This window comes from Salvelinus namaycush, chromosome 18 (assembly GCF_016432855.1).
Source record: "Salvelinus namaycush isolate Seneca chromosome 18, SaNama_1.0, whole genome shotgun sequence".
NCBI lineage: Eukaryota > Metazoa > Chordata > Actinopteri > Salmoniformes > Salmonidae > Salvelinus > Salvelinus namaycush.
Window position 1 is genome coordinate 10,241,992 of NC_052324.1, and position 25,632 is coordinate 10,267,623.

The window sequence follows — 25,632 nt, forward strand, 5'->3', positions numbered from 1 at the left end:
AAGAATCTTGGTGGTTCCAAACTTCTTCCATTTAAGAATGAGGCCACTGTGTTGGGGACCTTCAATGCTGCATAAATGTTTTGGTACCCTTCCCCAGATCTGACGCAATCCTGTTTCGGAGCTCTACAGACAATTCCTTCAACCTCATGGTTTGGATTTTGCTCTGACATACACTGTCAGCTGTGGGACCTTATATAGACAGGTGTGTGCCTTTCCAAATCATGTCCAATCAATTGAATTTACCACAGGAGGATTCTAATCAAGTTTTAGAAACATCTCAAGGATGATCAACGGAAACAAGATGCACCTGAACTCCATTTTGAGTCTCATAGCAATACCTTATGTTACTAATAATTAGAACTTTTGATAAATTATCCAACCCAAATTTAGAGTGACGGTCCTTAGTGCTTCACATTGGATCTATCACTTTAATTTAAGACCCTCAACTTAGCACACACTGATACTGGCAGAATGTACATTTACATTGACATACAGTGTATTAATCTTATATTTCTAGCATGTACTTTTCTCATCATGACAGATTGGTATCTCAATGCATTCTTAGTCTAAATTACTATGAATCTCAATGCATTCTTAGTCTAAATTACTATACATTTCGCAGTGTGCAGACCTCCACAATCAACTTGATACTCAAAATATTTTTGGGGGGGATAAGCCTAAATCAATCATCCTTCTGGTGTTTCTTCATCCGATAGTGTTTCAGTTCGTCCTCCCAATGGCACATGTTCAAAGTGGATGGTCCTTGATAATGTATTTCACCTAATTTCACCCTGTACAGTCCATTATGTCTTGCCCATTTTCCTACCAGTACACCAGCAGCATGAGAGAAGTTTGGATGGTATCTCTCTCCATGCTCACTCCACGTGGACTCATGTCGCACTCCTGAGAGGCAGTTGGTAGTTTCGACTGGATGCTGTGTACAGGTTGCTGGCTCGGACTCAGGTCTCACGAAAGAAGTGGTGAAGGACCACAGTGAACGCCATTATTTCAGCCGGTTAGGGGAGGTTGAGGTTCACACTGTTCTTGGTCAAATTATCCCTTCCATGCATCTAGATACCATCTGTGGTCACCTTCACCATAACCTTGAGAAAGGGCAGACCAGAACAACAGTTTAGTTTAGAGCATTTCTGATTCAGGAAATCCAGACAAATGATTTACTGTACAGTATTAGAAATTATTACTAATACCAATATTCTTAATACAGATTTCTAAGACAAATGTCAAAGAGAATAACAACACACAGTTGAAACACATTTTTTTTCCCCCAAATTGGCTTATACTCCCCTATCATCTTGACGATCCCACCGCAGAGTTACAGGGTCAGGGAATCCCGACCATCCTGCAGACCCAATCTGGTGAGATTTGTATTGAAGCAAGACAAAAACAAACAAACAACACAACAACAGAAGTAAACTTCTTCATATATCACTTGATGTGGGGAAAACTTCTGTCCATTTGGAGTAACTGTCAACCATTACTAACATATATTTTTTCCTTTTACAGACAGGCATGTGAAGAACATAAATGTGCATATTTACCAAAGGGCCCTAGGGGACTGGTAGTTCCCCCTCTGGACACATGACTCACATTGTGATTCACGCATCCCAAAAAAACAACACTGCCTGTTAAATCAAAATAACAAATTAAATTTGAATTACAACCCTTGATGACTCAATCTTAAGTTAATTGTATCTCATAAGGTGGTGGTAAAATAGACAGGTGTCCCTCATTCAGGGGCAGCTCTCTCTCTCCTTCTCGTGTTCCGAATCACACATAGGACTGTTGATAAATTAGAAACTTCTTCCTAATTATTGTTGTTTCCATATTACATTTAAATGTCACCCAATGTCTCCAGTCATGCTGGTGAGGGTGATCAGATCTCACCAGAAAGTCAGGGCAGAGGTCAGAGGTCATTCAGCCCTATTAATTGAGTGTGTGTTCCCCTGTATATCAGACATTATTTAAAGATATTTCAAACATTTTGTGTATCAGGTTTACATTGGGTTTTTCAGTACATTTCGTATGAAGAGAATTTACATGTGTGCAACCCAAGCTCTGACAATAGAAACTTAAGAAAATGTAATTTGTGTGTCCTTTAAGGTGTATCCTTTCTAACCTATGAAAAACTGACTAAAACCAAAATAACAAGACCTCACACATAAATCAAGCAGAGTATGAACACCACTAATACATATTCATAACAGGTGGGTTGTGTGTGGTAAAAATCGTAGGTTAAAAACAAACAAAATGGCCAGGCCTTACCCGTCAAGCTGAATAGGCACCTTCTAAATTAAACAATCCCAGAGCCCCTCTCTTGTAATAACTGTCCTTTTGAGCTGTTGCATTGACATACAGTTCAGTACAAACTGTCCCTGGGTCATAAACTAGTCAAAATATAAAACCTGTTGTTTAACAAATCTGCCAGGACCTTGCTGGCTTATCAGCTCAATATCCAGTACTAAAATGTTTACTTGGATTTACTTCATTCTAGACACAGTTCCACGTAATGGAACCAGATTATTGTTTTAGATTACATTACCTTCTTACTTAAATCACTGGTGCTACCCAAGCTATAGAATTTTATAATAAATTGTAATAAATAAATGTCTAATTCAATTCATACCTCTGTTCCAAATTTCCCCACAGTCTGTTTGAGTTCAAACTGCGGCTATCTATTGTTCCACAGGAAGCTTATCACTGACCCAAACACCAGATGGCAGCCTCATTTCATATCAATCCCAATGCACAATCCCTCTGTTCGTCATGTGACCTTGAATTGAAACATTTACTTTTTTTAATTACTAAGATATTGCATTATTAAATTCCTATCTGAAAGCCACTAATATTACCATTCCCTTTATTACTTTCACTAGTCTCCATATCTGTTTCCCTCAATTAGGACTCCCTTCTTCCCAATAGGAAGAACTTCTCAATCAATGTTCTGAACTTCCCCCTATTGCAAAGTTTAAAAACAAAACAATTATGATAATGCCTTCCAATATGGAGAAAGTTGTTTTAATTTTAGTCTACCCTAACAATGTTACTATATACACTACCGGTCAAAAGTTTTAGAACACCTACTCATTCAAGGGTTTTTATTTATTTAGACTATTTTCTACATTGTAGAGTAATAGTGAAGACATCAAAACTATGAATGCCCCATGAAGCTGGTTGAGAGAATGCCAAGAGTGTGCAAAGCTGTCATCAAGGCAAAGGGTGGCTATTTGAAGAATCTCAAATATAAAATATGTTTTGATTTGTTTAACAAATGATTCCAAATGTTTTATTTCATAGTTTTGATGCATTCACTGTTATTTAACAAATGTAGAAAATAGTGAAAATAAAGAAAAACCCTTTAATGAGTAGGTGTTCTAAAACCTTTGACCGGTAGTGTATTTATTTCAAATTTCTGTTGGATATTCACTTTCTGCTTTACACGTATTAAATATCTATTATTTTAAGATGAACATGTAATGCCTTGGAGGGATCAATATGTATTAACTGGGCTGGCACTGTCTATAAGTCCCCTGTAGATGGAATGCTCTGTCCATATTAAGTCTGGCACTTTAGACAGCATAGACAGGGAAACCGATGCAGTTTCCATTTTGCCACACAACAATTGGTTTTGAACGTCATAATTTGGGATATCGGAACACTTTTTACACCACTTACGTACGTCTACGTGTGGGTGTGCAAGTTGTATATTATTATATTTTTTCCCCGTTACTTCCTCAGATCTCTAGTAACCCATTATACTCAGTATTATGTTACTTTAACTCTAGTAACCCATTATACATTTGTTTTACATTACAAATTCCTCTACACCAGTGTTATATTCATGCAGGGGTTTAAACATTCACTCTAGTGTTCTATTTAACAGCATATTCAGGAATAATACTCCATTCTTTCATATCTCAATACAGAACCCCAAGATAACATTATATAGATGGGAAAACTCAGCTCAAACAGAACTTGTAGGGTTATTCATTATTTTCCCTATGTGACTAGACTTAGGTATTCACATCCACACGACTCCATGTGCATCTTCAACAATTCTAAATGCCTACAATGACACCTTGTGCTATTATCAGCGGTTCTCAGACCACAGAGACGGTTTTATCGTCACATCCTATGCACCATATGTATCTTCAACGGTTCATGCCACTACTTCCAATACACTCTAGTAGTCCCAGACTATGATGGACGGAACCCCTAGATAACGTTATAGATGGAAAAACTCTCTCACACAGAACTGCATAACTCAGCTCACATTCACACTGGAGCTAGTCCCCTGAAAGCTCTCATTCCCTCAGTACGTTATAGCTAAATTTCAATATCTTATTAACCAAATTTCAATCTCTTGTTATCTTATTATCCAAATGTCCATTTTAATAGTAATAATTTCAATCCATTGTCATGACGTGGCCCGTTGGGGGTGTATATCGTGCCCCCCCCCCCCCCCCCTCTTACATCACATTGCATATTTTGCACCACATTGCACCACAAGTTTTATGACTTTATGACAGGTCATAAATACCTGGTAGAAACTGACATGCAGTATTGAGGGAGAGAGAACAAAGAGAGACTTGGCCAAACTCCTAATCCCCAAAATGGGAGAATTAAACAATATTTCCACTTTTGAGAATGTGGGAATGATTCGTGGACACTTAAGGGACAGTTATGATGCGTGTGTTTCATTTGGTGACCTCATGAAGGACAGGAAACACACATAACTGTATCTCTTAAAGTGTACATTTCCCAGCTGTCAGGTTTACATCTAAATATTGTGTAACATATGTGATTAAACGTGAAACTATTTGTGAAAATATGCAATGTGATGTTAACCTTCTAAATGAGAGTATGGATTTTCAAATAAACATTAACTAGTCAGTGGCCACACCCCTGTGAGCCCAGACATCACATTAGGTGTCATAGAACCCCCCTTCTTCCACACGGTATAAAACACCATCCTACAAAATATACATTGAGTCAGAGAACGCCGGGATGGAGTCCCCACGTTGGAATGGCTACAATTCTACAGGCCACGGAGACCATACAGCTGTAGTTTTGGCTACATGGCTAGAAATGGTTCAACTCTGAGACTATCAATTCACTACAGAAGGAGCAAATTCTAGACGACACGAATTACTAGTCTGCAGCTAGAAATTACGTAAACCTAGAACGAGAACACCGACAACCGCCGAAGCACCTATTCCATAAGAACATTTCTGAATGGTACTCTGAAGTATCCATTCTAACCACCTACAACCGCGAAAGACATTGTGACTTCTGGGAAAGTTAACCAGAGACTTCTACATATTTATGTCTAGTTTAATTGGTTTTATATGTTTTTAAATTTTTTATATACATTTATTTAAATTGACTTACCGAAATCAGAAGACATGTCCCTCAATTGTTCGCAGATGATGTGTCTCCTCCTCGGCAGCTCACAGTAAGGGTCTGGTCTGGGCGGGTCTTGTCCTCTTTTGGTCAGACGGGAATTTCCCTCACGATACATAAAATGCGCCACCTGTTTTCCTTGCAGACCCCCACTGGAAAGCTCCGCATGCCAAATCAGTCATCGTTGTTCGTGACGCCAAATTGTCGCTGGAATTCTACACATTGACACTCGAAGTCAATCTTAAATGAATCATTGTTTATTATCAGCGTGCTGGAGAGGTTCCAACCAACTCAATGCACCAAGTACACATGTCAATCAGGAGCTCTCCCGGGGCAGTCCTGTTAGTTCTCTTATATACAGACAAGTTATTTGCATGATTTAACTTATTCATCATTCATAATTAATTCATCATTCATTTTTGCTTCATTCATGTGAACGACCAAAACTGGGTCATGCATGTGATAGACCAATACCTCACGAGGCATCTTCTCTCTAAGCTGAGACAGTGAAACTGAGATATCGTTCTCAAAACAAGGGTCTGGGCGTACCGCTAAATTGCAAATACTGATAGTGAAGATTCGTTCAATCAGTAATTTGCATGAAGACAAAAATAGTTAAGAAAAGCACATAAATAGAACACAGACATTGGTTATTAGAAAACAACAAACAATAACATTTTCCATCACAAGGTAACCGTGGTAACAGTTTGATGTTACAAGCAACACCGATACCTGCTCCCACAGTCAAGAACAAGCTGGAGATAATTAACTGGGCACACACTGGTTGAATGAACGTTGTTTCCACATTTAAATTAAATTACATTGAGCCAACGTGGAATAGATGTTTTATTGACGTCCGTGCCCAGTGAGAAACCATTTAGAACAGATAAAATGATACATTTTATGCACCGGAATAATTAGGACAAACTATTACCAGGTCTTAACCACTATTCCAAAAAGCAGCTACATAAAAAGTTAATTTCATATCACTAAATTACACATTCTCGTTTATTCTTCAATCTTCTTCAATTGCTGTTATGGAATTATCAAGGCACAAGGCGAGACCCAGGTGCAGACACATGAGGCAGATGGTTGGAGTCTTACAATGTTTATTAATCCAAAAAGGGGTAGGCAAGAGAATGGTCGTGTACAGGCAAAATAGTCCAATAAGTACCGAAGGGCAGGCAGATTCAAAGACTGGGCAGGCAGGATGATCAGGCAGGCGGGAAAGTAGTCCAGAGTCAGGCAGTGGTCAAAACCGGGAAGACTAGCAAAAAGAGAATAGAAAAGGAGTACAGGGGAAAACATGCTGGTTGACTTGACTAAACATACAAGATGAACTGGCACAGAGAGACAGGAAACACAGGGATAAATACACCGGGGAAAATAAGCGCCACCTGGAGGGAGTGGAGACAATCACAAGGACAGGTGAAACAGATCAGGGTGTGACAGGAATGGTCAATGGACGCATGGATATAATCATTACAGACGCTACATCTCAAAAGTACAATACAGAATCTAGTATGCTCCAATCATGTATTGGTAGGCTCTGGTACAGTCCCGAGCTACACTTTTATGGCTCTGACTGTACCAACAAAATGTGACAAACACATTTAGTGGAACAAAATGCAAAGGTACATGTAGACATTCTATAATTAATTAATTCAGCCACATTTCTGCCTGTCACCTTTTGTGCCTTTGAACCAAAAAATGATTATATTGGGAGTAAGAGCAAATCAAAATGAACTCAAATCAAATTGTATGGGTCTCGTACACATATTTTGCAGAAGTTATCGCAGGTTCAGAGAAATGCTTATGTTTCTAGCTCCTAACAATACAAAAACAATACACACAACCCCCCCCCCCCCCCCCTCAAACAAAACAAAAAATAAGAAATTAAGAAATAGCAGAATGAGTAATGTCAGAGTCCGGAAAATATATACAGTACCAGTCAAAAGTTTGGACACACCTACTCATTCAAGGGTTTTTCTTTATTTTAACTGCTTTCTACATTGTAGAATAATAGTGAAGACATCAAAACTATGAAATAACACATATGGAATCATGTAGTAACCAAAAAAGTGTTAAACAAATCAAAATATATTTTAGATTCTTTAAAGTAGCCACCTTTTGCCTTGATGACAGCTTTGCACACTCTCCATCCTCTAGAGAGAGACTTAAACCTGGGTACCAGGACGACGGTAAGGGACCTTCCAAAGGGTGGAACCTCCTGGGGTTGGTCAGTGAAGATATAATAGTGGACTCTGAGCCCAACCAAATACTTCTGCTCTGCTGTTGCCAAAAATGTATCAAGGAAGCGAATGTATCTGCCAATCAGAGGTGTTCAAAACGTGAAGTTTCAATACGAAAAGCAGGTATTATAATTTGTTTTTGAATTCATCAATCTCTTTACTTTCCAACAGTGAAAACCGTAGTTGCTATAGTGAGGTTTAGGGGTGGTCATTAATGTCTGGATTGAAGGTGCCAACCCCAGCATCACTGTCAGAGGATCTGCTCTCCTGCAGTGTATAAGGAAGTCAGATACAGAGATTCATCATTATGGAAAACACTATCTTTTACATTTAGCATATTGCTTTTCTTTTTCTAGGGAATTCATCATTTTATGTTTGCAAACAGAGGGAATTCATCATTGTGGGCTTTGTTGAGACCTGTCTAAAAAGAAAATGGTTGATTTCATTCCAATAATGGAAATGAGGTGTTGTATTACAGAAAATAAGAGTCCACTAATGACTCAGCCATCAGGAGACGTGACCTCTACTTGTATTTGTCTCCAGGTTTCTTGGACATCAATTTTGTTTCCTTGCCCAATGACCGATTGATCCCTGACTGAAAAATGTCAATGATGGCCATAGTGCTTGAATGTTAAGCATATCATTTAGTGGAAGAGAAAGTTGAGAAGGGACCTCCACACTCAGGTGTAATAGCATGTCCCCTATGAGTGCCCCCTTACCCTGTAGTAGTTGAAGAGATTTCAGATGAGTGATGCTGCTGGGCTATAAGAGAGAGTAGTATTGTACCTGCGGAGGATGCAGTCTCTGTTTTAGAGTTGGCCACATACCCACATAGTGAAGTTAGTGTTACTAATTCAAAATTCTGTATTCATGCTGAATATTAACAGCCATACCTAAAAGTCGACCAAACAAACATCCTTAATTCAATTTAAAATGAACGTTGTCCCTCAAGACTAATAATTCAGTATCAGTAGACCACTATTTCTTCAAGTGCAAGATCAGTGTGCTCACTTACCCAAGACTAATGTAGCTGGAGTCCTGATGGCTAATCGGCAAGACCTAACAGTGGTGGAAAAAGTACCCGATTGTCATACTTGAATAAAAGTAAAGATACCTTAATAGAAAATGGCTCAAGTAAAAGTGAAAGTCACCCAGTAAAATACTAATTAAGTAAAAGTCTTAAAGTATTTGGTTTTAAATATACTTAAGTATCAAAAGTAAAAGTATAAATCATTTAAAATTCCTTATATTAAGCATAACAGATGACACAATTAAAACAGAAATACGGATAGCCAAGGGCACACTCCAACACTCAGATATAATTTACAAATGAAGCATTTGTGTTTAAGGAGTTTGCCAGATCAGAGGCAGTAGGGATGACCATGGATGTTATCTTGATAAGTGTGTGAATTGGGCCATTTTCCTTTTCTGCTAAGCATTCAAAATGTAAAGAGTACTTTTGGCTGTCAGGGAAAAGTACGTTATTTTCTTTAGGAATGTAGTGAAGTAACAGTAAAAGTTGTCATAGTAAAGTAAATTACATATATCCCCCCAAAAAACTATTTAAGTAGCAGTTTAAAGAATTTTTACTTAAGTACTTTACACAACTGTGACCTAACGTGTCATGTTTCTGTTAATGAGCAAACATTTACATTTGAATTAGTAGCCTCTCTATCATACACATTTTATAGAACCAAAATGGGGTTTTAGAAAATCACGAGCACAAAATAATTCCAACTGCGGGGCTCTTCTTCCGTTGATGATTTGTAGTGTATCAATCCTATATTGTGCTCTACAGCTCTGTCCTCTAATATCATTGGCTGCTAAAATCCAGAGCTGGGATGATGTTCATTTTGGATATGGGCTTTCACATTCCATATGTAGTTTCAAAAACAGAATTTCATGACGAATATCCAGATCTGATTTCACTTACGTACCAGGCTTGTGATGGACAGTATAAGGATACGTATAAAATCATAAGAATGTACTATCAATGCCACGGTTTCATGTTATGTGAGCTAAAACGATCAACTAAGATATCAATGCAGCTTTTGCACTGTACATGTTTTGTTATAGACGTTTGATAAGGGATTAGTGAAAATAGTGTTCTTCCGGAAATATATATTCACGTGTTAGAGAGAACAAGAGTGTGTGTCGCGATAAAACCCTGGAGTCAAATTATTGAACTTTCAAACCTTCACACTTTATTCCTTCAACTGTCTTTATCCAATGGAATCAGGAACATCATCCTAATCTTCTAACAGTCACGTTCTCAGAAAGGTTTACGGTAATAAAAAGCTCATCATGGGTCATTTTCTTTAGAATGATAACGTTTACTTAGAACAAAAATAACAATTTCTACCAAAAATATTCAAACAATGTTAATATACAATAGTCATATATTTCCTTTGAAATATACATAGATTTGTTCAATTTGGATAGGTCATACTCCCTCTCTTTGCTTCATGATTTCCATGCAACAATTGATTCTCCAACACAAGCCACTGAAACATCAACTCTGATTAAAACATGTTTTACTCATATTTCCCCACTCTTTTCAGTTCAATGATGGTTGCCAGGAAACAAATAGGCTATGCAGCAAAGTAAGGAAACGTGAATTTGAGAGTAAGAGAAACTTGGCATTAGTAGGCCTCAGCAGTGATTACAACCATCTCGGGTCAGAAAACAAGTTGGCTAAGTGCAGTATTTCAGTGAGAACAAACTTAGATGTACGACAAGAAGAAAAAAACTGTTTCATAAAGAATACCCTTCACTCTTTAAACTTTTCTTAGATAGTGATTTTGTTTTTTTGGTATACGTTCTTTCAGCACTGGCTTTCAGAGTGAGAGCCAGAGAGGAACTCTCTCTTTGTTTCCTCGTGGCGAGGCGACGAGAGGCTTGGCGCCCCCAAACAATGTTTCAGAATGCAACAGCACCGTGAGACTGAGGTTAGCGCCGCGGGTGGAGGGTCCCAATACTACAGCCAGGTGTGCTCCAGCTGTCCTGGTTGTGGCTCAGCAAGCAGTGACTATTCTAAGCAGGGCGTTGGCTAGAAGGCAGCTCAGCATGGCGGCCAGGCTGACGTAGGAGGCAGAGGCACCGCTACAGCCCCTCTCTCCCTCGCAGAGCAGCTGCTCACACAGCACCCCCTTGTACTCTGGCAGACACAGACACTTCTGGTTCTGGAAGCAGGTGCCTCCATTCTGGCACAGCAGGAACTCATCATCGCAGACGTTGGCTACGAGATGAGACAGGGAGGAGATGGAGAAGGAGGGAGGAAACAAAGTGGATAGGATCAGTGTGACCACTGAATGCCTCAAGCCTAGAATCACTACAGGACACCCTGAGAAAAGTTAACTGGTTTTGGCAACGAGTACTATAACAAGACACCTGTTTTGACCTTACCTGTACGGTTGACATTTTCTGTTGAATGACTGATTATACAGTAAAGCTTGCCAGATTGTTACATGACCTTGAAAGGACTCATAGAGCTCACTGTGCATCGATTACCATTCAATTGGCAGACTGCTCAACTTTAGGCTACTGGTCTTAACTTTACCTTCACACACCCACGCACACCCCTACTTACGGGAGCAACCTTGTCTCCAGCTGTATCCAGGCAGGCAGTCCTCACACTTCGGCCCAATGGAGCCATCTCTACACTGGCAGAACCCTGTGTCGTTGCATCGAGCATGGAAGGATCCCAGCTGATTACAATTACACTCTGCACAAAGGGATTAACAACACATTGCTGCTTTAGTGAGGGTAGAAATACAATATATCTAAGATCAGTACTCATCAATCGAGCTGAAACAGCAGTTTCACTAGGCCTGGTCACATGTACCTACATAAACATAAACAGGTCAATGGTAAGCTATCCATTTGATGCTGACGATTCTATGAACATTTAATCTCTTTACCTGAAGGAACAATGTAGGCGTTGTCGGTTTTGACTGGTTCCCTACGGCGTCTCTCTCACCCTGAGGAAACTATGACAGCCTGAGGCATTGCTTTACTATTTCTCTGTAATACCTGCTTCCAGCCATGTTCTCTAGTACATGTCTTGTTTTCTGCCTGAAGACTTTAGGCCCACTTCACAGCTGTATCTTATAACACTGGCACTGAATTCTGTGACAAACTTATTTGGATAAAATGTGTGTGTGTTTTAAGAGTTCAGCTGACGTCATTGTTTAATTATTGAGAAAAATATCAGCTTTGCCCAAACCGGTATGACAGGGTCGTGTTCATTTGGCACCAAACAGAATAACTTTCCAAGTAAGAAATGTTGATTTTTGTTTCTGTTGCAAAACATTGTCTGTTGCATGTCCAAATGAACACGACCCAGTTGTGTGTGAGTTGTGTGTGAGTGAGCCTCCAGTAGGTGTCAGTATGCCATTGTGTCATTCCTGCTCAGTACTGCGCTGTGGTACATTACATTTACATTTAAGTCATTTAGCAGACGCTCTTATCCAGAGCGACTTACAAATTGGTGCATACACCTTATGATATCTTATCAGGCACCGTGTTACATCCCTTTGTTTAGAGGGGATTCATTATTGACACGCTATTTTAAAAAGATGTTGCTGGGGCAATATGAAGACCTGCTGTACCACAGAGTAGAGCAGTGGGACAGGAGGCAAAAACAGCTTATCAAATATGAATGGGCCTATAGTATGTGTAGTGGTATTTGTGTAGTAAAATGTTACTACACTGATGAATGGCTCTGATATTACTTTAAGGTAAACATAATAATGGGTTTAAAAAAGTTAAGACTATTTATTATAAATGTATATAAAAATCTGTAATAAACCATTAAAACTCATTGGTTGAAATTGTAATTTTCTTGCTGTCCAAATAAATAGTTTATAAATGCACCCGAATGTTACATGTTGTTTAAAATTGTTGATTGTTAAATACAATTTTTGGCACTGGCTGTATTCTTTAGGTGTACAGTTATTTTCACCTTACCCAATGATAAGTGGGGAGTGGAATAGGATGCATGGGAACCAACACAATTCTAATATATATGGCAAAAGATCTGTAAATGTACCCTTACACTTGACCTCTTTAGAAAGGGTACCTTCATGTAAATTGTTACATGTGCTGCTTTACAAATGTTGTAGACTGATTCATTTAGATCCTGCATGTGTTATTGTAATTCCTTAGCATTTTATAAAGGCTGCTATAGTATGAATGTTTATGTTTTTAAACCATTTCTAAATACATGATCAGCTAGCTTCTACGATTCTCTTTAGCTGTTAGTATGGTCAAAGGATCATGCTTTAATCCTGTTGAGCTACGACGGGTCATACAGGAGACGCATCACAGAGATTTGCAGGTAATTAGTAGAAATTGAAGGCAATACAAAATGATAAGCTGTCTTGTTATGCCTTTATCAACATCTTCATCAACATTTTCCACGGTTCATATCATTGTGTAAATGTACATGAAGAAAGTCAGTGGTAAAATGCTGTATGTGTGGACATGTCAGTGATGTGCAAACGGGTTAAACTCTTCATAGCTGTTTATAGTGAGTGCGTTTAGGGTGGAGTTTGCGTGGTGAGACAGTGAGGAGAGCTCCTAACTGACCTATACAAACGTTCTCATCGTCCAGCTCGGCAGAGACATTCCGGAAGAATCCCAGTCGACAGTGCTGACAGTTCTGCCCCCTAGTGTTGTGTTTACAGCTGACACAAGTCACGATGTTGATAAAGTCAATATAACTGCAGCGGTTCGAGTGGCCATAGCACTCGCAGTCTGACAGGGGGAAAGAGCAGAGTAGGGTTAGTACAAGGTGTTGGAGGATGAGGAAGAGGAGGAATGGAGTCCTATTCAAACTCAGAGGTAGCACTCAGAGGTTTAGATATACCCCAAAACTGTTTCACTCATCATACAAAAGCCAAATAGGCATGACATAGCAAGCTCCATAGACCTGAAGTATGCTGAGTTCAGAAACCAGTTCCTGACTTTGTGGCCCCATGGGAAATCACTTGACCTCAATAAGCCCAAATCTCCCTTATTCAACCAGCTAACAACCAGGCCTCTGAATACTGCACATTGATTTACCAAGGGATAAAAAAATGAATAATTGTAGAGCAAATACACCAAAGTGTCAATTTAGTTTGCATGATATATTTTTTCAATTGATTCATTGATTTACACCTAATTAAAATATAATTGTATATATATATATATACAGTATATGGATGTCAAAATGGAGCTTATAATGCTTTAGGAGTTTGTTCCATCATACTACAAGAATCTGAATAAAATAGTTTTTAATGCTAATGTACAAGACAATTTAGCTGATAGTTAAGTTATTTTATCAGGCACCGTGTTACATCCCTTTGTTTAGAGGGGATTCATTATTGACACGCTATTTTAAAAAGATGTTGCTGGTGCAATATGAAGACCTGCTGTACCACAGAGTAGAGCAGTGGGACAGGGGGCAAAAACAGCTTATCAAATATGAATGGGCCTATTACCCTACAGATTGTTGAAAGAATGGTCATTATCTCACAAATGAATCCACAGTTAACACAGTCATCCACACAAATGACACTATAAAATCAGTTGCGACACAGACACCATAGGTTCTGAGATTTCCTTACAAGTTCACAACAAAAAGGTAACGACAGTAATGCTATAAATGGCGGGGAAATAAGTTGCTTACCTTATGAAGCAAACAAAACCCAAATGTGCAACATAGAAATGCATGGAAAAAACAAAAGACAAATGAATGAAGGAAAAAGACTGGACAAACTTTGGTCATTTTTCCACAGTTCTCTAGTCCAAACAGATTCAAAGCTTCAGTGTGGTAAATCATTTCTTACCTTGAAACTGGACGTATGCAACCTTAGACTGGCTGTATTTGGACCCACCGGGAATCAACAGTTTTACAACCGCTTGGGAAATAAAGCATCTATTTAACTGTGTTATAGATAATACTAACATGCCAATGTGTACAAGCCTCTACTACACAGTGTCTGAAATATCATGGCTATTAAAATATACAATTGATGCCAAAGCAATCCTGAAACACAATAGGGTGCCAACTGCTCAGACATCTTGCATGATTCACAGAGAAAGACCTCATACATTCCATAAACCACTGAAATCTACACATTAACACACAGTATTGTGTATTACCACAACGTTTAGGCATTCACAAAGTGTAGATATTCACTCCTCTACAAGAACAACATGTCAGTCCCAATCAGACAATCCATCTCACCAGCAATAAAATGTCTACCTGGGTTGTGTTTATTAGGGAACGTAACAATTATTTTAGTTTTAAAATTTAAACATAAAACGAAATGAGCTTCAGTCCGTTTTCTCCCGTTTAGTGCCAAATCAACACAACCCTGAAGTGATAGGAATCATAGTCCATAGCAAAGATGTTTAGCTTGCAATACTGGTTCAGCTACAGCTGATGAGTGGAGTCTTGAGTGGTGACAGGATCACCCACACAATACTATGTGGCATATTCTGTACCACATGATCCTTGTCAACAACAAAAATACTTTAGCTGCTCTAGGTTTGACAAACACACAGACTACTCCTAATGCTTGTCAGCAGCCTGGTGCTTTGAGTCAATAGCCTCATGAAACCATGGATCAGGTATCCTACTGGGACATGGGCTCATCCAAAAATGGCTCAATGCTTTTCCGCTCCTATTTTGTCCATCAATTATCTGTTTGTACTCTGACACCCAGTGGGGATGTTTTCCTATAGCAACCAGGTGACTAACACTCCAACTTCAACCCCATTGAGTTGGTTCAGGGAATTCAACATGAATGGTTACCGACGCCGCTACAAATTGACATGCTAATGCTAATGTAAAGGATGTCACGCTGCTTGGCTTAGCGAGTCCCGCTCCCTCCTGACTCAGGTTTGAACCCGGGACCTCTGCCTCGCAAACAAACATGGCCGCCCTCCTGAAGCGTCTTACCCAGCTAGCTGTTCGGCAGCGCGAGTGGAGTTTCACAGAACCCCATCTGCTACCTTCACACCCCCCAAATTCCCTCCACAGGGACCCTAGCGTTGAGTTTAGCGCAACTGCAGATCTGAGTCAATTGGCACCATTGTAAAGGATGTTAACGACTAGCGCTTGCTCCTGATTCAGCTCATATCAAGGCTTGAACCCAGGACCTCTGCCTCGCAAACACACATGACACCCCTTCTGAAGTGTCTACCCAGTTGCGCCACCAAAAAGCTAGCTGCAAGTGGAGACACTTCAGGCTGAGGAGTGAGTTTCACAGATCCCCATCTGCTTCATTAACAGAGTTGATTTGTTGGATTATACTAAAACTATTTTTTAATCTGACAACTATATTTTGTAGTACACACAACATACAGTACAAATACTACTAGACTACTGTTAAGCAATATACCTTTTTTCTCATTGTCTTTCGTTTCAAAATCTTTTTTTTTCTCTTTCTCTTCCTCTTTGCTTTCCCCTTTGGCTTCAGTTATGGGGGTAACTGTGTACACCGGAGAGATTGAGAGATCAGGGAAAAAAAGCAACTTCAAACTTTTTACTCATTCTTTATTCATGTTGAATGAACCTTTAGATAATGGCTTTGTCAAATGGTTGAGACAATAAGGCAACAGCTTGTGTAAAGGTCATAAAACCTTACTGACACAACTGCCTATTAGCAGCATATAGACTGCATACACAACTGTACATTAGAGGATAACATTGTTCATTCTAAATATACCACTGGGCAAAAATTGGTTAATTCAGCGTTGGCTCCACATAATTTTAGCAAAAATATTCTATGTCATGTTGTTGAATCAATATGGAAAACTAATTGGTTTTCCAAAAACTCATCATCAACGTGGGGGAATTTTCTTTTTTTCACCCAACTTTGAATCTAATCCAATGACATGGCGAAATGTGTTGTTGATTTCACATTATTTGACTCAACCAAATTTAAAATCAAAACTAGACGTTGAAATTACGTCTGTGCCCAGTGGGATGGTTCCTTCAATATTTGCAGTTTTACCATAGTTTACTGATGGAATATTCATACACTTGTAAATGAAAAAATAAGAGGGTATTGTTGCTATATCACGGTGTACCTTTTTCCTCTTTAACATTTTCTTCTTTATTTTCCACTTTCTCACTGACCCCAGCATTAGGCATTGGAGCGGCAGCATCAGGAGCTGGTCCTGAATCAGGAGCTGAATCAACTGAATCAAGAGCTGGATAATTTGAATCAGGAGCTGGTCCTGCATCAGGGGCTGGATTAACAGCATCATCAGGAGTTGGATCAACTGAATTAGGAAATGAATCAACTGAATCAAGAGCTGGTCCTACTTCAGGAGCTGGATCAACTGAATCAGGAACTGGTCCAACATCAGGAGCTGGATCAACAGCATCAGGAGATGGTCCTGCATCAGGAGCTGGATCAACAGCATCACGAAATGAATCAACTGAATCAAGCGCTGGTCCTACATCAGGAGCTGGATCAACTGAATCAGGAACTGGTCCTACATCAGGAGCTGGATCAACTGAATCAGGAGATGGTCCTGCATCAGGAGCTGGATCAACAGCCTCAGGAGCTGGATCACCTGTGTCAGGAGATGGGGTAGCAGGATCAGGAGCTGCTGAAGATGAGTCTGGAGCTGTAGTAGCTACAACAGGTGCCAGGGTAGCAGCATCAGATGTTGAGGTATCTGTGTCAGGTGCTGGAGTAGATTTGTCTGGAGCTTGGGTGGTGTCTCCACCCGGTGTACGGGAAAGAGGATCAGGTGCTGAGGAAACCGTGTCGGGAGGTGGAGGAACTGCTTGAGGTGTTGAAGGAGCTTCATCGGGTCGTGAGGTCAGTCCATCAGATACTGAAGTAGCCACGTCAGAGGCGGGTGTATCTCCCTCAGATGCTGGAATAAATGTATCATCAGGGGGTGAGGTAAATCCATCTGTTGGTGGTGTTACTACATCAGATGCTGGAGTAACTGTGTCCGATGCCAGAAAGGGCACACCAGATGTTGAAGTGAATACATCAGATGCTGAAGTAATAGTGCCATAAGTTGTGGTAAATATATCAGATGTTGAAGTCATTGTGTCAAATATTGTAGTACTTGTGTCAGATACAGTACTTGTGTCAGTTGTTGTAGAACTTGTGTCAAAATAAATATTTGTGTAAGATGTTGTAGTACTTGTTAGAAATGTAGTACTTGTGTAAAATGTTGCGATACTTGTGTCTGATACTGCGGTAGTTGTGTCAAATGTTGTGGTACTTGTGTCAAATGTGTTAGTACTAGTGACAGAAGGTGTAAAACTAATGTCAAATAGTGTAGTAATTGTGTCAAATATTGTAGTACTTCTCACAGTTGTTGAACTTGTGTCAAATGTAGTACTTGTGTCAGATGTAGTAGTACTTGTGTCAGATGTAGTAGTACTTGTGTCAGATGCTGTGGTACTTGTGTCAGATGTAGTGGTACTTAAGTCAGATGCTGTGGTACTTAAGTCAGATGCTGTGGTACTTGTGTCAGATGCTGTGTCAGATGCTGTGGTACTTGTGTCAGATGCTGTGGTACTTGTGTCAGATGCTGTGGTACTTGTGTCAGATGCTGTGGTACTTGTGTCAGATGCTGTGGTACTTGTGTCAGATGCTGTGTCAGATGCTGTGGTACTTGTGTCAGATGCTGTGGTACTTGTGTCAGATGCTGTGGTACTTGTGTCAGATGCTGTGGTACTTGTGTCAGATGCTGTGGTACTTGTGTTAGAAGTCACTGTGTAAGAAGTTGTCGTTGTGCTGTCAGGTGTGAGAGTAAATCCAACTGATGTTGGAGTGGTTGCATCAGATGATGGTGTGACTGAGTCAGATGTGGCATCAGCTGCATCAGATGATTGAGTAACTGCAATTGTGTACAGAAAAAAAATCACACCAATCAGTTGTTAAGATGGCATACTAACCACTGCACCGTTATATTTATAATATTTTGATGTTGGCTCGCTGGCATCGTCTTGTGATATCTACAGCATTCAACTTTTCCCTATTTCTGTCAGTATCAGTAGAAATGGGATACCCCATGCCCAGATATCATCACTTCCCCTGCATCTGCCCTGTGGCTACTCCTCAAGGACACGGCTCCGTGCCTCCATCCTGTTATGGTTTCATGTATCTATCTACTGTATCTATCTCCACAGGCTCCGTAACTTGCCTGGTTTGCTCTCCCTTACCACGACCTGTCTTTTCCCGGCTTGTGAAATATTTAGCAGCTTTTCATTCAATTGGTATTCAGAAATAGATCAGAAAAGGCTTGAGCTTTGGCCCCCAGCACAGTATTGCTGCCTCGATGCTGTGCTCCAGAAAAAGATGATGCTACACAATGATAGCGTTTTTAATGATTTATCGCTCCTGGCTGCTGATTGTGTCCAGTGGCAGCACTTTCCTTGTGAACAGTGGATGTCATCAGACCCTTGCTAGGCAGGAGGAAGGTGGTAAGAGAGCAACAAACAGAATGACCGTTTGATTCAAAAGTCAAATGCCACAAAGCACTTTGGTGCCATTCTATTGCAGGTGATATGAAATGTTCTGTTGCATTCCTTTTCCTATCAAACATTCCTGAGGGAATCAAAATAGGCAGTTTAATCTGTGTTCTGGAAAGCCCTGGGATGAACTCAACATGCTGCCAGAGCCTGAGGGATAGTGAGCCTGCTGGGTATTTTATCTTCCAAACAAGAGAGTAGAAAACACTTGGCCAACTTCTCACATTCTGTATTTTGCCAAATGTCTCTGTCAATAGACCAAAACACAGCATGGAATGATATCATGACTTAACTTTCTATCATTGGTTCTCTCAAAGTATGCATTCCATACTCTCCAAACACCCCTATTCACTGTCTCTTTATAGGTGGGGGTTACAAATGTAGCATTTGTACAGTGAATACAACAGCAAGGCTCTGCTTTAATACTCCCCCTGGCACTGAGGGACACTACTAAGCTAGTAGCTGGCACCCGACAGGGAATCCTAAAGTGTAAGAAGCCTAGCACATGGAGATGTTAAGAGGTCAGTATCATGGCCCTTACACCATACCTTGCCTTCAGGACTACTTTAGCCCAGTAATCATGTTTAATCTCTTTACCCCAGTGCAACCTCTGGGGAGAATAAGGCACTCTATGGCCTCTGGCAGTCCTGATTCACACTGGGAGAGGTTCATGGGGGTAAATATGACAGTCTACAGGCTTCTTTTGGGTTTCCTCTGCCAAACAATGAAGATGTCTTGTTTCTCCTGCCTGTCTCTCTTACACGTCTGTTTCAAGGACCCAGTGCGTCACTTGACTGTTCCCATTAAACCACAGTTTAATCTGCTGTTAACCCCCTGGTCTCAGTTTTGCTTACAGGCAAGACGGTTTAAAACAGATGGGTTACAGACACAGATTGTGAGACGGACGAAGTGTTTCAGTAGGAGTAAGATCACAAACACTACTACGCCACTGTGCTCAGTTCACCATTTGTGTCCCGTCTTGTATTGCTCTCATTAGTTGACAAGGATGAAGCACAACGATCAACATTTCTATTACTACATCAATGTAAAAGTGGCAGTCAGTTATGATGTTATATGGTATCATAACCCAGGTTTGCTTTGCTATTCTTATAGTCCCAAACGTTTGTAAAATGTACTAAATGATTAAGTCACAGAAAATCCATGTGACCATCGATATGTCCAAAGTGGATGGAATAGTCTAACCAATATTCACACGTTTAGATCCCCTGAACAATAGCAAAAGACATTTGGAGAAAAAAGTATTATTTGAGGTGTTAAAGCTCATGTAGTGTAAGGGTGAGAGGTCAGAGGTCAGTGATTCCTCTGGTGTTTCAGGGTACTTACCTTTCGGCTGCGCTCTCACTGTGGTTGTGGGGGGATTTACCTCCATTGGTGGCAAGTTCACTGTGGTTAAGGATGGACTGTCTGTCTGGTCGGGACTGGCAGAGACTGGCACAGTGTCTGACATACTGGCTGGAAGAGTGGCTGGTATAGTGGCTGGCACAGACGTTTGATCTGTTGCCAGAAGCAGCACTTGAGGGAGCAATTGGAAAGCATTTACTGAGCCAGCAATGAGGTAATTTAGGTAATTGAGAGGTTTATTGCATTTACACACCAATGCTCTCCAGATGTTGTCTAGCATCATAGACAAACATGCTGTATATACAGCCTTTTCTACAAATTATATTCTACAAAACCACTGAGACTAATCTAAGTGTGGGTACTAAAAGTACCTAGACGAATAAAAGGAGTTTGCATTGATATACAGTTTGAGGTGATCAGACTTTACACATACCACTAGCTACTACTACGTTACCTACTATCAAATGCCTAATGCCTAGTGTTCATCTCACTAGTTTCCAACCTGGTGTGTCAGTTAGGGAGTCACTGAGCTTTGTGCTGGATGTGGGACCCACCACAGCTGTCACTATGTCAGTGAAGGTAGTGATGTCTGTTTGGCACAGAAGATACATCGGGGTCATACAGTATCTCGTTAGGGTCTGATGTTTTGAAGTATTCTAACAATGAATGCTAAGCGTAACTAAAAAAAGGTACATTGGCTGAGGGACAGAAATACAGGCACACAGAAAAACATGCGCGCACTAATAAACACACAAGCAAGTACTCTAGTAAACACGCCGACACACACACACACACAATACAGGTGTCTTTGCCCTTGCCAAATAACCAAATCATGTTTTCATTCTCCCGTATGCCCAATATTTAAATCGTACTAATATTATGCGGCAACGTGCTTCAGGTGTAGCGTTAAGTGCAGAGTCTCCCTGTAGTGAGCGACTCGGCCTCCTCCTGCAGATGGGTGCATTGGGATTCAGTGGGGCGCACTTGGAACAGTGGGAGCTTTCCTGCTGTCTGGCATGCTGATGTTTTATTAAGGCTGTAGCCCTCCCCAGTGGTTGATCATTAGCGCATGGCCAAAGGGACAAACTCCCAAATCAATCTTTACATAAAAAGAGACCCAATTATCAGCCGGGACAGGTTTTTACACGCTGGGTACCACACACACACACACACAACCTCATATCATTAAGGAAATGCTTATGCATGTACTTTGGGACACTTGCTGAGGCATATCTTTGTGGCATCAATGTGGGGAATTGAAGTTGGTCAGGTTCCGCTTTCTTATGATCTGTATTTACATATCTGAATGTTTTGTGCCCGAAGGAACAGCATGGCTTTGTTAGGGTGCGGTAGTAGCCATGTTGAAACCTTATGAGTGCTGGAGGTGGATTTACCTTGGGTAAGCTATCTGGGCTACATTGGACCCACATGTACGTATGTGGATCAGAGGTGGGCACTGAGGCATGTCACAATGTACTGCAGCTGTGGGGTAACACGAAGTTACAGAGGTTGGGACATGTACAGCTTTCCCCTAACCCCTCCCCTCTCCCCCCCCTTTACCATCTGCCACAATGGCCAACCAATTTAGAGAAGGTTTCCCAGAGAAGATCTGCTCCCTGAGAGACAGCTTGTTCATCTAGATCAGAGAGCACTCTCAGCCTCTTGATGGTGGAGTTACACTGGTGTGTGTGTGTGTGTGTGTGTGTGTGTGTGTGTGTGTGTGTGTGTGTGTGTGTGTGTGTGCGCACATGTGTATGCAACCCAAGAGAAGCCTTGGGGTGGACATTGGCAGGTAATAATCATTGCCTGTTCATAATCATTATAATCTAAGTCTGAACTTTTCCAGAATTTGTTGTTAAATTGACCTGCCTGGTAAAATAAAATAAAATGTTTTTTTTTTTTTTTAAAAGATCAGCCCTCCAGGTCGAGAAAAGGCTGCCTTGGTACTTTGGGCAGCCATTTTGACAAACAAGCAGGTGAGAATGAGTGAGAATAGTCTAAAGAACAAGCATGCTGAATAAATATGGAACCTTTTATTTATTTTTACTGCAAAGCACCTTAAGTGGATGCTGCCTAGAAGCCGCTATCATCAATGTTGAGCACATTCATAACTATGTACTCAGTAGATGACTGTTTTCAAATCTCCCTCTGATACTTGTGACACCGCAGAGAAAGGTATCAGAAGAAGGCGCTCATAAAGAACCATGACCTTTCCTCTTACATAGTGATATTGAGAGTATTCCATAATTCATCAGGACAAATGGCTAGTGACACGTCTATAGGTTTCCAATGATGAAATTTAAAAAAATTACACATTTCATCCTATGAGCTTAGAATAGTTCAAGCTATCATGAACATTTTAAGCATAGGCCAGGTAATCTCCGACTAAAACAGTAACTGAGCCCTTGGCGTTATAAAGACCCATCTCAGTGAAATGGACAACCGACCCTGTAGTGCTCCAATGTGGACAACAGTGTATCACTTTCGCTATGTAGAGTAGCTGACTTCACAGAACCCTGTCCTAAGCTGTTTCTGTGGGGATGGACCTTAGATTTAAGTGCACTCTACAAACTAAGGGCTGGATTCAATCCATAACGTGCAAGTATCAAGGAAGAACCGCATTAAAATGTAAAGGTAATTTCCGATTGAGCAGACACACCATGAATGCAGTGTCCTCGAACGCGGAAACATTGCCTTTAAATTTCAATCGAGCTATAAAAACAGACCTTCCGCGATATTTTGGTGATACGGATTGAATCCAGCCCTTAGTCCATACTAAAACTGAGCTCAAACACAGCTTGCTTGATGCATTTGGTGGATATGAGATGCTTAGAATTTCTCTCTTTGTCAGAGACCTAAACAAAACAAAATTGGAATTTTAAATACATTCAGAAATTATTCATACCCCTCGACTTATTCCACATTTTGTTGTGTTACAACCGGAATTCAAAATGGATTTAAAAAAAAAAGATATTCTCACCCATCTACACACAATGCCCTATAATGACAAAGTGAAAACATGTTTTTATTCATATGATAGGTAAGATATACAAAACCTTGCAGAGAGCCTATCCAACTGGCAATCTCTTAGAAAAACATATAAACTACTGGAACCAAGACTTAAAAAGAACTGATATTGGCACAAGATGGTGGGAATGTTGAAACATAACTAGCAAAAATACAGTTGACAAAAATTTACGTTTTGTATATCTTACCTATCATATGAACATCCTTGTCTGATTCAAATAGGATTCCCTCAACATTGCTCTGATGTCCAAAAGGTTTCAAATCGAAATGTCTTGATTAAACCTTTACGTTCCATGACTACCTAATCCCCCACACATACAATTATCTGTAAAGTCCCTCAGTCAAACAGTGAATTTCAAGCAGTGATTCAACCACAAAGATCAGGGAGGTTTTCCAATGCTTGGAACCTATTGGTAGATGGGTAAAAATAAAAAAAAGCAGAGATTGAATATCCTTTTGAGCATGGTGAAGTTATTGAATCACACTTTGGATGGTGTATCAATACACCCAGTTACTACAAAGATACAGGCGTCCGTCCTAACTAATTTGCTGGAGAGGAAGGAAATCGCTCAGAGATTTCACCATGACGCCAATGGTGCCTTAAACAGTTAGAGTTATGTGCATTCGGAAAGTATTCAGATCCATTGACTTTATCCAGATTCCTCTAAAATCGATGAAATTAAACATTTTCCTTATCAAGCTACAAACAATACCCCATAATGACGAAGTGAAAACATGTTTCTGGACATTTTTACAGATTAAAAAGCGTTGGACTAGTAACCGAAAGGTTGCAAGATCGAATCCCCGAGCTGACAAGGTACAAATCTGTCATTCTGCCCCTGAACAAGGCAGTTAACCCACTGTTCCTAGGCTGTCGTTGAAAATAAGAATTTGTTCTTAATTGACTTGCCTAGTTAAATAAAAGGTAAAATAAAATGTAAATAAAAAGTATTCAGACCTATTGCTATGAAATTCAGGTTCATCTTGTTTCCATTGATCATCCTTGAAATGTTTCTACAACTTGATTGGAGTCCACCTGTCATAAATTCAGTTGATTGGACATGATTTGGAAAGGCACACACCGGTCTATATAAGGACCCACAGTTGAAAGTGTATGTCAGAGCAAAATCTAAGCCATGAGGTCGAAGGAATTGTCCGTAGAGCTCCGAAACAGGATTGTGTCGAGGCACAGATCTGGGAAAGGGTACCAAAACATTTATGCAGCATTGAAGGTCCCAAAGAACACAGTGGCCTCCATCATTCTTAGATGGAAGAAGTAAGGAACCACCAAGACTCTTCATAGAGCTGGCCGCCCGGCCAAACTGAGCAATCGGGGGAGAAGCACCTTGGTCAGGGACGTGACCAAGAACATGTTGGGCACTCTGACAGAGCTCTAGAGTTACTCTGTGGAGATGGGAGAACCTTTCTGAAGCACAACCATCTCTGCAGCACTCCACCAATCAGGCCTTTATGGCAGAGTGGCCAGACGGAAGCCACTCCTCAGTATAAGGCACATGACAGCCCGCTTGGAGTTCCAAAGGACTCTCAGACCATGAGAAACAAGATTCTCTGGTCTGATGAAACCAGTGGTGGTCAAGTATGTTTATCCCGGTTTTGTTCCGTTTAAGAAGAAAAAAAGAAAAAAAATCAACAGAATTGGCGGAATGAATACACCCCTGATGACTTGTAAACATAGTTCACTTTCATAGCAGCCATGTTGTATTCCTTCTCGCATCCATGCACTCTCCTCCTCTCACCGCTTCCCTTCGCTTGTGGACTTCAATGCACAACACATCAGCTGTATATGACCAGACAAAAAAAACTTTCCAAGCCAAACAGCCTACATCGTTGTCATCATATTAGCAAAAGTAACGTCATAGTCAATATAGCTAATAAAACTGACGCGTTAGTAAACCCGCTACAATCAAGCAGTAACGTTACTGTGTACAGTCAGTAAGCAGTTACACCGGTGTGCCCCGGTGGCAATAAATTTGTGATACCAAAAGCTTACCTTGACCCAGTGTTGTGTTGAAAAGTCATAGCCAGCTAGCTAACATAGCATCCCTCTGT

General features: G+C 40.4%; 1 protein-coding gene across 1 annotated transcript in view; it reads right to left on the minus strand.

The window, feature by feature from the left end:
- Positions 1–10,687: 10,687 nt before the first annotated feature.
- LOC120063530 (netrin-G2-like) overlaps positions 10,688–25,632 on the minus strand; it is a 48,449-nt gene continuing 33,504 nt past the window's right edge. The window contains exons 5-7 of the mRNA XM_039013896.1: positions 13,263–13,430; positions 11,263–11,397; positions 10,688–10,911 (exon numbers count right to left, since the gene is read on the minus strand). Of these exons, the coding sequence (XP_038869824.1) occupies positions 10,688–10,911; positions 11,263–11,397; positions 13,263–13,430 (527 nt within the window). The remainder of the gene's footprint in view (positions 10,912–11,262; positions 11,398–13,262; positions 13,431–25,632) is intronic.